Source organism: Haliotis cracherodii, unplaced genomic scaffold (genome assembly GCF_022045235.1).
Source record: "Haliotis cracherodii isolate W230 unplaced genomic scaffold, xgHalCrac1.p SCAF_8, whole genome shotgun sequence".
Taxonomy (NCBI): Eukaryota; Metazoa; Mollusca; class Gastropoda; order Lepetellida; family Haliotidae; genus Haliotis; species Haliotis cracherodii.
The window spans coordinates 19,733,408-19,746,804 of NW_027266341.1; the positions used below are offsets into that span (position 1 = coordinate 19,733,408).

The 13,397-nt window shown below is 42.6% G+C and overlaps 2 protein-coding genes across 5 annotated transcripts in view; both read left to right on the top strand.

Moving 5' to 3' along the window:
• The window catches only part of LOC139450742 (H(+)/Cl(-) exchange transporter 4-like), an 85,916-nt gene that overhangs the window by 18,854 nt on the left and 53,665 nt on the right, over window positions 1-13,397 (top strand). The window lies entirely within an intron of this gene.
• Window positions 6,627-7,802, top strand: LOC139450187 (FMRFamide-related neuropeptides-like). Its single transcript, XM_071231861.1, has 2 exons — window positions 6,627-7,192; window positions 7,608-7,802. Exons 1-2 carry the CDS (start codon window positions 7,056-7,058, stop codon window positions 7,735-7,737), a joined length of 267 nt encoding a protein of 88 aa, XP_071087962.1. The 5' UTR covers window positions 6,627-7,055; the 3' UTR covers window positions 7,738-7,802.

Sequence of the window (13,397 nt, forward strand, 5' to 3'; positions counted from 1 at the left end):
TGTCCCTTTAGTTATTGGCCATATTCTTAGCTTATGTATGAGATCACTAGAAAAAAGGTTTTGCAATATCAGACTCTTGTTAGGAGAGTATTAAGAAAAGACCTCATGGTTATTTGATTTGGTAGTTTATTTGTTGTTTAACGTTGCACTCAGCAATATTCCAGCTATAATGAATCTGGGTCAGACAATCCAGTGATCAATATTATGAGTCTGACCCCCCTATCCATTTGGTTGCTTCTAACAACCAGCATCAGTTGACTGACATTTAGTCCCCCAAATATATTTATCTTACATAAAAGTACACGACCTTTCATCCAACCAATCAGAGCGTCGCTTACCAGATCATGAAAGTGACAGTCGGAATGTGTTTTCTGATCATGCAACCACGATATATTTAACACGGGGTATTCCTAACGACAGTTACGGGTTTTATGATTATATCCATACAATCTAGGCCATCTATAAGCCATTCCAGAATGTTCTTCGCATCTGTTTTAAAATTTTTAATTGAGAATACGTCAAATTATGTTTCGAAGCGTAGTCGCCAGTTGGAAACTAGTGTTGTAAAGCTCGAGAAAGCTGCCTTCTGATTGGCCAATGTCGATTTCTTGTCAGTCATTTCATTGGTCAGTCAAAATTCATGAAAGGTCGTTCTGACGTGACCCGTAATGGGATGTCCTCAGATCATTGTTTAGCGTTAGCGAAAACTAAGATCTGATTTTAATGAAATTTGAGTGATTGAAATGGTGATGCCACTTTGGAAACAAAGATGTGGTGGGTGAATGAATCCAGCACTGATAATAGAATATATTACTCTGGATAATTGAGGATGGATGGAATATGAATATGATGAATATTCTTTGTTCTATAGGAAGAATAAAGTCATAAGTGCTGAGGTTATTTTCAGTGGTAGCAATGTCTCATGCAGAAAATATGCATTCTTGCATGAATTTTTTTGATGATTTAAAGGCACCTTTTTCTCCGGTGTTATGTCTGGTAAGCTCTCATAATTTCTCTTTATCTATGCATCATAAGTTGTCTCCCTTTATCCCATGATCTGTTCAAATGACATGTTGATGACCAGAGAGGTTCTTGCTGTAATTGAAACAGACCTGCCTACCATTGATAAGCAAGACATCTAAATCTTTCTGAAGGCTAATGCTGTGTGGGGTCTTAAATACAAAGCAGGCTACTGGGCCTCAGCGCTTGTGAAAAATCATTTTAGTGGGGGCAAAACGCAACCATGTGATTATTCAAGGCTACAGAGTAAACATGGTGCCATCTAAGTTGTTTTGTGAGAAAAAATAGTATGTTTTCTTTAGACAACAGAATGATAATTTATTTTTTGTTTGGTTAGAATGAAGATATTTTTACATATTATTAATGATTTCTTACAAACAGCGGTGATAAAATGTTATTTTTTCTCCATTTCAACTAATTGTAAAACAGAGTTGGCCAAATTCCAAAGTCAAAAGTCTATTTTACCCCATAGTTTTAGATTTTTATTGTCAGTCGGTCTCTTAGCCAGCTTTACAACAATTACAAGAAAATGATTGATGTGTTGCACAACATAGAGGCAATCTCTGTTCATCAGATTAAATTTACAATGAACTAATTTCCCCTAAATATTTGGGGGGTGCTTATTGGAGCAGGGCACTTAGTACAGCACTACTTTGGAATGCTGTGGATCAAGTCATTCTGCTACCCATCTACCCCAACTGTGAACTGAATTTATAAGTCAATGAAAGGACCTGTGACGATCCGGGTTAGAATTGGTCTTCAGCGACCCCTGATCGTTGTAAGAGGCTACTAATGGGTGTGGGTGGTCAGACTCGCATGTCATCGTACCCAAATTGCTTAGATCCATGCTGTCAATCAATGGATTGTCTTGTCCATATTTGATTACATGTATTTACAGATGGCCATCATATCAGTGCAATACTGCTGAGTGAGGCATTAAACAACAAACAAAGTTTATAAAAAACTTGGACATGAAATTTGAATGATGTCAGCAAAAATATTTCATTTTGATATTAACTCCGACCACAATTTCATTTCGATATTAATTCAGAGCACAATTTCATTTTGTAATGAATTCACAGCACAAATGATCAATAAATATTGTAAATTGCCCTTTAAAATGTTATTGGAAAACAGGAATAGCTGTCATAATCTCTTCTTGTAACACATGATGAAGAATAACGATGAAACTTTAGTTCAAATCAGTGGAATTAATTACCCATGGATTGTATTTCGCAAGTCCTGCCTTTAGTTCCGTATTAAGGTTAATGCTAGTCACCCCAATGACTGGCTCAGTATCGTCTGTATTCCTGACAGACAGGGCTAATTTCCTTGGACATAAAGCACATTATGTATTTATTGATTGTCAAAATATCGGGGATTCCTCCGTTCCTGCACTTGTTGACGATGTGGCCAGAAAGCCCGTCTATTTTCCTTCACCTGCGGCTCACGATTGGGGAAACAGATTGAATGATAACTAAAACTGACCAATTATACAACATGTTCTGATTGGTTGAGACGGTTGCCTGGTATTGTGGGAAGAATGACTTGAGCGCGGCTGTCATTTCGACAGATTATGCAATGACATTAGTGGCATACGGGAACGGGGAATTGCTCGTATCTGCTTCGTTGACGCACTTGTTCCGATTCGTCTGATGAAGATATTCATAGTTTTTTACTTTCCTTAGTCTCGGGGTTAAATAGAGAATGAATTGCCCCAAGGTATCTGTTGAGAAATGCATCTCTTCCTCCAGGAATTACTGTGTTCCTGTGCTGGAATAATGCAACTTTCATTGGTTTCTGTGGCTGTGCGAGAGGTCGCATTTTGCCTAGTGAAAGTTACAATGATTGACCAGAAAACTTTGAATAGATTTAGTGTGATGGGGTTGAAGTGAGACGTGTGATGTGTGATTTTTTAATATGGAAAACTATAAGCTACTTGAGATTTTAGCATGTTTGATTTGAACTTTCTTTGAGTTTGGCTGATAATTTCTCGAAATGCTTTTGTATTTGATAACAATAATGAATTCAGGATTCTGTCTCACACAACCATCTCAACCTACCTGACCCCACCTTTCTGTCTCACCCTACCTGACCCCACCTTTCTGTCTCACCCTACCTGACCCCACCTTTCTGTCTCACCCTACCATCCCACCCTACCTGACCCCACCTTTCTGTCTCACCCTACCTGACCCCACCTTTCTGTCTCACCCTACCTGACCCCACCTTTCTGTCTCACCCTACCATCCCACCCTACCTGACCCCACCTTTCTGTCTCACCCTACCTGACCCCACCTTTCTGTCTCACCCTACCTGACCCCACCTTTCTGTCTCTCCCTACCTGACCCCACCTTTCTGTCTCACCCTACCTGACCCCACCTTTCTATCTCACCCTACCATCCCACCCTACCTAACCCCACCTTTCTGTCTCACCCTACCTATCCCCACCTTTCTGTCTCACCCTACCTGACCCCACCTTTCTGTCTCACCCTACCATCCCACCCTACCTGACCCCACCTTTCTGTCTCACCCTACCTGACCCCACCTTTCTATCCCACCCTACCTGACCTCACCTTTCTGTCTCACCCTACCATCCCACCCTACCTGAACCCACCTTTCTGTCTCACCTTACCTGACCCCACCTTTCTGTCTCACCCTACCTGACCCCACATTTCTGTCTCACCCTACCATCCCACCCTACCTGACCCCACCTTTCTGTCTCACCCTACCTGACCCCACCTTTCTGTCTCACCCTACCATCCCACCCTACCTGACCCCACATTTCTGACTCACCCTACCTGACCCCACCTTTCTGTCTCACCCTACCATTCCACCCTACCTGACCCCACCTTTCTGTCTCACCCTACCATCCCACCCTACCTGACCTCACTTTGTCTCACCCTACCATCCCACCCTACCTAACCCCACCTTTTTATCTCACCCTACCATCCCACCCTACCTGACCCCACCTTTCTATCTCACCCTACCTGACCCCACCTTTTTATCTCACCCTACTATCCCACCCTAACTGACCCCACCTCTCTATCTCACCCTACCATCCCACCCTACCTGACCCCACCTTTCTGTCTCACCCTACCATCCCACCCTACCTGACCCCACCTTTCTATCTCACCCTACCTGACCCCACCTCTGTGTCTCACCCTACCATCCCACCCTACCTGACCTCACCTTTCTGTCTCACCCTACCATCCCACCCTACCTAACCCCACCTTTTTATCTCACCCTACCATCCCACCCTACCTGACCCCACCTTTCTATCTCACCTACCTGACCCCACCTTTTTATCTCACCCTACTATCCCACCCTACCTGACCCCACCTCTCTATCTCACCCTACCATCCCACCCTACCTGACCCCACCTTTCTGTCTCACCCTACCGTCCCACCCTACCTGACCCCACCTTTCTATCTCACCCTACCTGACCCCACCTTTCTGTCTCACCCTACCATCCCACCCTACCTGACCCCACCTTTTTATCTCACCCTACCATCCCACCCTACCTGACCCCACCTTTCTATCTCACCCTACCATCCCACCCTACCTGACCCCACCTTTCTATCTCACCCTACCTGACCCCACCTTTTTATCCCACCCTACTATCCCACCCTACCTGACCCCACCTCTCTATCTCACCCTACCATCCCACCCTACCTGACCCCACCTTTCTATCTCACCCTACCATCCCACCCTACCTGACCCCACCTTTCTATCTTACCCTACCTGACGCCACCTTTTTATCCCACCCTACTATCCCACCCTACCTGACCCCACCTCTCTATCTCACCCTACCATCCCACCCTACCTGACACCACCTTTCTATCTCACCCTACCTGACCCTACCTTTCTGTCTCGCCCTGCCATCCCACCCTACCTGACCCCACCTTTCTGTCTCACCCTACCATCCCACCCTACCTGACCCCACCTTTCTGTCTCACCCTACCTGACCCCACCTTTCTGTCTCACCCTACCTGACCCTACCTTTCTGTCTCACCCTACCTGACCCTACCTTTCTGTCTCTCCCTACCTGACCCCACCTTTCTGTCTCACCCTACCTGACCCCACCTTTCTATCTCACCCTACCATCCCACCCTACCTGACCCCACCTTTCTGTCTCACCCTACCTGTCCCCACCTTTCTGTCTCACCCTACCTGACCCCACCTTTCTGTCTCACCCTACCTGACCCCACCTTTCTATCCCACCCTACCTGACCTCACCTTTCTGTCTCACCCTACCATCCCACCCTACCTGACCCCACCTTTCTGTCTCACCTTACCTGACCCCACCTTTCTGTCTCACCCTACCTGACCCCACCTTTTTATCTCACCCTTCTATCCCACCCTACCTGACCCCACCTCTCTATCTCACCCTACCATCCCACCATACCTGACCCACCTTTCTGTCTCACCCTACCATCTCAACCTGCCTGACCCCACCTTTTTATCTCACCCTACTATCCCACCCTACCTGACCCCACCTCTCTATCTCACCCTACCATCCCATCTTATCTCATCCCGTCCTCTGTACTCCACCATACCCCACCAGACCATATCTGACCCCACCATGTCCACTCCCGCCATTGTACAACATACGATGACCCTTTTCTGTTTTACCAAGCAATGATGTCATGATGTAAAAAGGTGTCACATTAAGTGAGTATCTGTGATATTTGTGGTAGGTAAAGTGCAGTACCATGACCTTTTGGGAAAGAGCTTTCTGTGTCTGAAGACTGAATGTGTAGATTGGTTCTTAGTGGGCAGTGCAGTCAGGGGGTGACAGGACAAGACGCTGTTGTCAGGGAATCTAAAACTATGTCCTCTATTGATCTGAAGGGGTGAAGGGGCCAGCCTCATGAAATTCATATTTGATGTCAGATATGCTGTTGAATAATACAATGGAGGTGATTAGTAGTCAGTGTTGTCCCTGATATTGTGCATTTGTTAGTGGAGTCAGAAGAAATGAAAAAGAAGACATTTTTAAATGAATCCTAGTCACAACTGTATAATGATACTAATAGTGCATGTATAGATTAAACAGGGCAAAATAAAAAAAGGAGTGTATGGAGGGGAGGGTAGCCTAACATCTAGTCTAGAAGGAGGTGGGGTCAAGTATGGTTGGATGTAGGGTGGTAGTAGAGAGATGGGGTCAAGTATGGTTGGTTGTAGGGTGGTAGTAGAGAGGTGGGGTCAAGTATGGTTGGATGTAGGGTGGTAGTAGAGAGATGGGGTCAAGTATGGTTGGTTGTAGGGTGGAAGTAGAGAGATGGGGTCAAGTATGGTTGGTTGTAGGGTGGTAGTAGAGAGGTGGGGTAAAGTATGGTTGGTTGTAGGGTGGTAGTAGAGAGATGGGGTCAAGTATGGTTGGTTGTAGGGTGAAAGTAGAGAGATGGGGTCAAGTATGGTTGGTTGTAGGGTGGTAGTGGAGAGGTGGGGTCAAGTATGGTTGGTTGTAGGGTGGAAGTAGAAAGATGGGGTCAAGCATGGTTGGTTGTAGGGTGGAAGTAGAGAGATGGGGTCAAGTATGGTTGGTTGTAGGGTGGAAGTAGGTGGGGTCAAGTATGGTTGGTTGTAGGGTGGAAGTAGAGAGATGGGGTCAAGTATGGTTGGTTGTAGGGTGAAAGTAGAGAGATGGGGTCAAGTATGGTTGGTTGTAGGGTGGTAGTGGAGAGGTGGGGTAAAGTATGGTTGGTTGTAGGGTGGTAGTAGAGAGATGGGGTCAAGTATGGTTGGTTGTTGGGTGAAAGTAGAGAGGTGGGGTCAAGTATGGTTGGTTGTAGGGTGGAAGTAGGTGGGGTCAAGTATGGTTGGTTGTAGGGTGGAAGTAGAGAGGTAGGGTCAAGAATGGTTGGTTGGAAGGTGGCATAGTAGGAGATCAGGTATGTAAGTCAGGTAGTTCTGAACTGGTAAGTCAGGTAGTTGGTGTGAGATGGCAAGTCAAGTAGGTAGGTGGGGGAGATATGTTAAGTCGGGTGGGTGGTTGGGATGAGATATTGTAAGTCAGGTGGGTGAGATATGGTATGTCAGGGAGGTGGGTGAGATATGGTAGATCTGGTAGGTGGGTGAGATATGGTAAGTCAGGTTGGTGGGTGCGATATGGTAAGTCAGGTAGCTGGGTGAGATATGCCAAGTCAGGTTGGTGGGTGAGATATGGAAAGTGAGGCAGGTGGGTGAGATATGGTAAGTCAGGTAGGTGGGTTGAGATTTGTTAAGTCAAGTAGGTGGGTTGAGATATGGTAAGTCAGGCAGGTGGGTGAGATATGGTAAGTCAGGTAGGTGGGTGAGATATGGTAAGTCATGTAGGTGGGTGAGATATGGTAAGTCAGGCAGAAGGGTGAGATATGCCAAGTCAGGTAGGTAAGATGAGATATCGCATGTCAGGTAGGTGGGTGAGATATGGTAAGTCAGGTAGGTGGGTGAGATATGGTAATGAATACACAATGCTGGCGATAAGGTGCCTCACCCTGGCAGGTGTGGGTTCGAATCCCGGACGGGACTGAACCCCAAAAAGTACTAGAATCTGTACTTTACTAAGAAAGTGTTATCCCAAATATAACATTAGTTACATAGAGATATGGTAAGTCATGTAGGTGGGTGAGATATGGTAAGTCAGGTAGGTGGGTGAGATTTGTTAAGTCAAGTAGGTGGGTGAGATATGGCAAGTCAGGTAGGTGGGTGAGATATGCCAAGTCAGGTAGGTAAGGTGAGATATGGCAAGTCAGGTAGGTGGGTGAGATATGTAAGACAGGTGAGTAGGTGAGATATGGTAAGTCAGGTAGGTGGGTTGAATTATGGCAAGTCAGGTAGGTAGGTGAGATATGCCAAGTCAGGTAGGTAAGGTGAGATATCGCAAGTCAGGTAGGTGGGTGAGATATGTAAGACAGGTGAGTAGGTGAGATATGGTAAGTCATGTAGGTGGGTGAGATATGTCAAGTTAGGTTGGTGGGTGAGATATGGTAAGTGAGGCAGGTGGGTGAGATATGGTAAGTCAGGTAGGTGGGTGAGATTTGTTAAGTCAAGTAGGTGGGTTGAGATATGGCAAGTCAGGTAGGTAGGTGAGATATGGCAAGTCAAGTAGGTGGGTGAGATATGGCAAGTCAGGTAGGTGGGTGAGATATGCCAAGTCAGGTAGGTGGGTGAGATATGGCAAGTCAGGTAGGTGGGTGAGATATGCCAAGTCAGGTAGGTAAGGTGAGATATGGCAAGTCAGGTAGGTGGGTGAGATATGTAAGACAGGTGAGTAGGTGAGATATGGTAAGTCAGGTAGGTGGGTTGAGATATGGCAAGTCAGGTAGGTAGGTGAGATATGCCAAGTCAGGTAGGTAAGGTGAGATATCGCAAGTCAGGCAGGTAGGTGAGATATTTTAGACAGGTGAGTAGGTGAGATATGGTAAGTCAGGTAGGTGGGTTGAGATATGCCAAGTCAGGTAGGTGGGTTGAGATATGCCAAGTCAGGTAGGTAGGTGAGTGATGGTCAGTGAAAAGAGTATTTTATGCTTCAATCAATTTCTTCAGAGGAGTTTTTTAACTATTCAACATGAAAAGAATTCATTAGATAATACCAGCTGAAAGTTTCTTTGGTTTAGGTTTTAAAAAAATGTTTTAAAATATCCTTATTGTCAACTTATTAATACAGTTGATAATTTTCATCATAAGATCATCAAAGGCAAAAACATATTTGAAAATGTGAAAATATGAAGATGCATAAAGCCATTGAAGACATTTTACGAAAAAGAAAGATCAAAGGCTCCCCATAATACATGGCCACAAGATGCTGGCAGAGAAGCTCATTAGTGGACTATGTAGGCTATTCCAAGACATTCTGCTGCACACTAGCAGAACGTCGTTCCTCCTTTCTGATTTGCTGAGATTTGATCAATATTATTGCAACATGGAATCTCACGCCATAGTGTCAAATGTTGGTGACAGAGTGAAGGTAGCAGTGTGGTCTGTCCTACCTTCACAGAAGGTGGTTTTGTAGTGTGGCATCTTCTGAAAATGTTACCATTTTGTTACTTTTTATATGGCTGAAACAGGATGGATATTGTTTTTTATGTCATTTTGATATCCTTGGAATAATTTGTTTGTGTGGTAATTCGTTTGGGGTAATTTCATTTGTATTCAATTATTTTAGACAAATTCATATGGAAGTGTCACTTTGAAGAGGATTCGTAGTTTTTGTGTCTCCATAGTAACGGTTTTCTGTACTTTTATAGATTTATTGATTTCAACAAGTGTTTTGTAAGAAATCTGTTTTCAGGCTATTTTTAAGAGTCATTATGTGATGTAAAGATTTTTCATATAGAAAAATAATAAAATTGATTATCAAATCTTTGTCAATTGTCGTAGGAAGCTTCAGGGAAAATAGTCTAATTTGCTAAAAAATTTGGAATAGATGATTTTAGGTGAACTTGCTGATGCATAATTCTTTTCTGGCAAGAACACATTTATTGAATCGGATCAGAGTCCTTTGTAAAGCAGAGTACTGGTCGACGGGAATACTCCAGCTTTTTACATAACCTTGATGGTTGATGTGAGCTACATTCATTGGTTCAGACTTAGGTTCTTTGATAGGGTGCATGCATTACTTCGCACAGGAAGTGGCTTCTGCTCGTGTCAAATCCTGACACAGGTTACTATGGCGATTCCAGGAAGCTGTCTAAGTGGACGAAGAAATAATGCAAAGTGATTAGGGAAAGTTCTCGAGTGGAAATATTCAAGTGGGCAAGAATACCTTCTCAGACAGGAATCTGAGACTGGTGCATGTAATCACGGGCTTCCTGGTTCATAATTTCAAAACAGATACGAACACTGGATGACTTTATATTGATGTCAGGTTTTTTAATTCCTGTCTTGGAGATCTTGAGTTATGAAAAAAGTTGTGATATGTTTAAAAAAGTTGGATCTTGATGTAAGATAGTATTCCATGTCAAGTGTAAATATTGGCCTTTGAACAATGGAGTTGAGTTATGTCCTATTACATCAAGGTCACTAAGGAATCTCTCGGTCCTGCTGCCTCCCTGTTGCACTGTGTCGGGTACGTTTACAAAGGACGAGTACACTTAGGGTTGAGTCCAAAAGTGTCACCTTGATAAAACTGGAAGAAGAATGGGAAATATGTTCTTTCAAGAAATGAAGAATTGTTGAATTGTTGAAATGTTGCAAGAACCAACAGAGGACTACTGTTTCTGAAGTGAATTTTGAAACTCAGGTGACATCCATGCCATTAGGCTTTGTTGTTTATGGTGGAGAGTTGTGGATGTTTGAAGAAGATTATTGGTCACCAGACACTGTTTGAGCAGCCCCCATCAGCTACTAGCTGGCTGCCGCTCTGAGTTTGACGACAGTTAGAACCAGGCTCAAGGGATCTGAGGGCCGTCATTTACGCGACACTCTCAATCCCACCACAATGGATAAGATTACGGAAATATACCACAATATGGTGGAGAAGTATGAGGACTTGGAAAAGGACTATGATTCCGACGGTAGGTAATTAGCTGTTGATGAAGAAATCCTTGCTGAGATTAACTCACTTTTATGCTGAAGGTGTTGTCGGGGAAATGTGACCATATTTGATGGGATTTCTGCTGGCTCAGTGTACATGATATATACAGACTCTGAAATACTATACAATGCTCAGTCATGGTTGATAAAGCGTTACAAATAAATTGGAATCATATTTGATTTGATTTACATCTTGTATAAAGGTTAATGTTTCCAAAATTATGACCCAAAAGCCATGACAGTATTCAAGGCTTCTAACAGTGAAAAAGCTGTTGTCAGTTAATAAGACCATATTTGATCTGATATTTATGATTGATATGTTATCAGATTCTGAAATGCCATTCAATGTCTGTCATAGTTGTTAAAGCATTGCCAGCGATGTAAGGCCATGTGCGATCTGATTTATGCCTTGTGAATATGTTCAGTTCTCAAAAAAACAACTGATTCCACAGAGTGGAACAGTGTTGCAAGTAAAATAGTACCAAATTTCATCTGATATTTTAAAGTTTACTTCCATATAATTTATATAATGTACAGATTCTGAAAAAGTATTCAGCCATTAATCACAGATTTACCAGCAACACAAGACCATATTTCTGAAATACTGTTGATAAAGTATTGCCAGTAGCCATGGTAACATTAAACAATATTTGATGTAGATAATGTTGTTTATAGGTTCATTCCACCTTATATGGAAACTCTAGAAATAATCTCATTCATATGACACTTGACAAGAGTAGATTCATAGAAAAGGCACACTATTTGACAGAATACATGGATTTATCTGGAAGTCCTCGGAGGCTGATATTTGACCCCAAGTTGCCAGCAAATGGGAATTATAATTTCGTAATTCATGTAAATATAGTTATGACTAATGTGATGGCTGTATGGAGATGACTTGTAGTTTGATGATAACAGGAAGAAGAAAGAGGAATATGCTTCAATTCTTAATTCTATTTTTTGTATTGAATGCATTGTTAAAATGCAATGAACATAAAAAAATAAGAACTTTAAAAAATCCCAATTTTTAACAAATTAACATTTTTTCAATTTGCTTGCTGCGGGCACTTGGAATCCTAGAAAAATCCTTTGATCTGTTGATGTATAGACATTCTCTTGGTATGGTGGTGTTCTTGGGCCATATAACAAGGACTACAATAATAAACTTTTTTGTGATACAATACACAAAGAGATACATTGCCATAAGCTCTTGACATGTCATGCAGACACTTTCCATCGTCACAGAGAATAAATTATAGCAAAACCAAAGCATGTTTTGTAGATATAAGGAGATTAATTAAATAGAGATTTGGTACCTCTTGTACATACTGGCAGAACCCTTTTATGTGTCTCCTTGGTAACATGTATGATTATGTGTATCGTTTTGTATAAGTACACAACTGACCGACAAGATCCAAGTATCAATAGCCAGAGTATCACGATGCACAAGTTGAATTGTCACATCGCCAAGTATTGCCAGAATCATGATGGACAGTATGAACTAGGAATATAGAAGTCTTGTGTACTAGATACCTTGAATGGTATTTGAAGAAGCTTAGTCCACATAATATCCAAGACAGGGTCTCAATTGCTTCAACTTTGGGTGGCCTCTAGATAAAGTCAAGGTCACTTGAGGTCAAATAAGTACAAGTTTGAAATATTTTATGTAAAGTATTTTCAATCAGTTAAGTTGAATTCAACACTATTAAGCAACTAATTCAACACCTATTGTATGTCCTGATCGTATTTCATGTCAAAGTCACTTTGAAGGACGTTCTCTCAGGAAATGACTTGTAAATTGTTGTATTTAGAAAGAATTGTTACTATGGGATGGTGATTTTATGTTTGTAACGCTGCAATAGGTGATGTTCTTGCATGTGATTGGATAAAGCTGAAGGTCATAACCGCTCAGAGTGAAGTAGACATCCCCAAGATCATGTGTACACATATCTTGAGCATTAATAATTGGAGCATTGATAGAACTGTATATACATGATCTTGGGAGATCATGGCTGGGAAACCCATGAAGATCCAAGTTAGAATAGGTCTTCAGCAGCCCATACTTATCGTAAGAGGCGACCAACGGGATCCTGTGGTCGGGCTCTCTGACTTGGTTGATGCATGACATCATATCCCAAATGAGTAGATTGATGCTCATGATGTCAATCACTGGATTTTCTGGTCCAAACTTGATTATATACACTTTGTCATACAGCTGGAATATTTCTAAGTGTGACGTTAAATAACAAACAAACAAACATCATGGTGGAGATTGAAGGTCAAGGTCATAAAACGGAAGTACTTTTAGCTTTGTTATTAAGGTTACGCAGGCATTGGACGTTCTGTTTCAATGTTATATTGCACTGGACATGTGTTTTCCAGGTGCTTATGGTTTTGTTATTAAGGTAGCTACAGGTGGAGGACTTTCTGTTTCACAGTTCAGCTAATATAGTAAAGTTAAGTGTTCATGACATATGTTTTTTTTAATAGAAAGTTTTGGGCGTTCAGGAGTGAGTGAGTGAGTTGGGTTTAACGCAGCTGTTAACAGTATTCCAGTTATATTGTGGCATGTCAGCTTAATGTGGGAGGAAAGCCCAAAGTGATGCAGGTCTCAGACATTTACCACTTCGATGAAACCCACGAGCATGTGTATGGTGCCGACAAACCTAGAAACATAATAGGGGCGAACCAGGATTCGAACCCACAATCATAGGTTTCTGGCGTGCCCAAGGGACGCAACTCTGCTCAGCGAATCGTGGCGCCTTAGACGACTGGGCTACCCGTGGTCCTGGGGCATTCAGGAAAAGGTAAAGATGGGGATTGGGCTGCTATTTTTTTGTGTGTAATGCAACCACATT

Coding starts and splice junctions, on each gene's coding strand:
- LOC139450187 (XM_071231861.1), top strand. CDS start 7,056: ATGTCAGGGAGGTGGGTGAGATATGGTAGATCTGGTAGGTGGGTGAGA. Junction 7,193..7,607: donor TGGTGGGTGAGATATGGAAA/GTGAGGCAGGTG, acceptor AGTTACATAGAG/ATATGGTAAGTCATGTAGGT.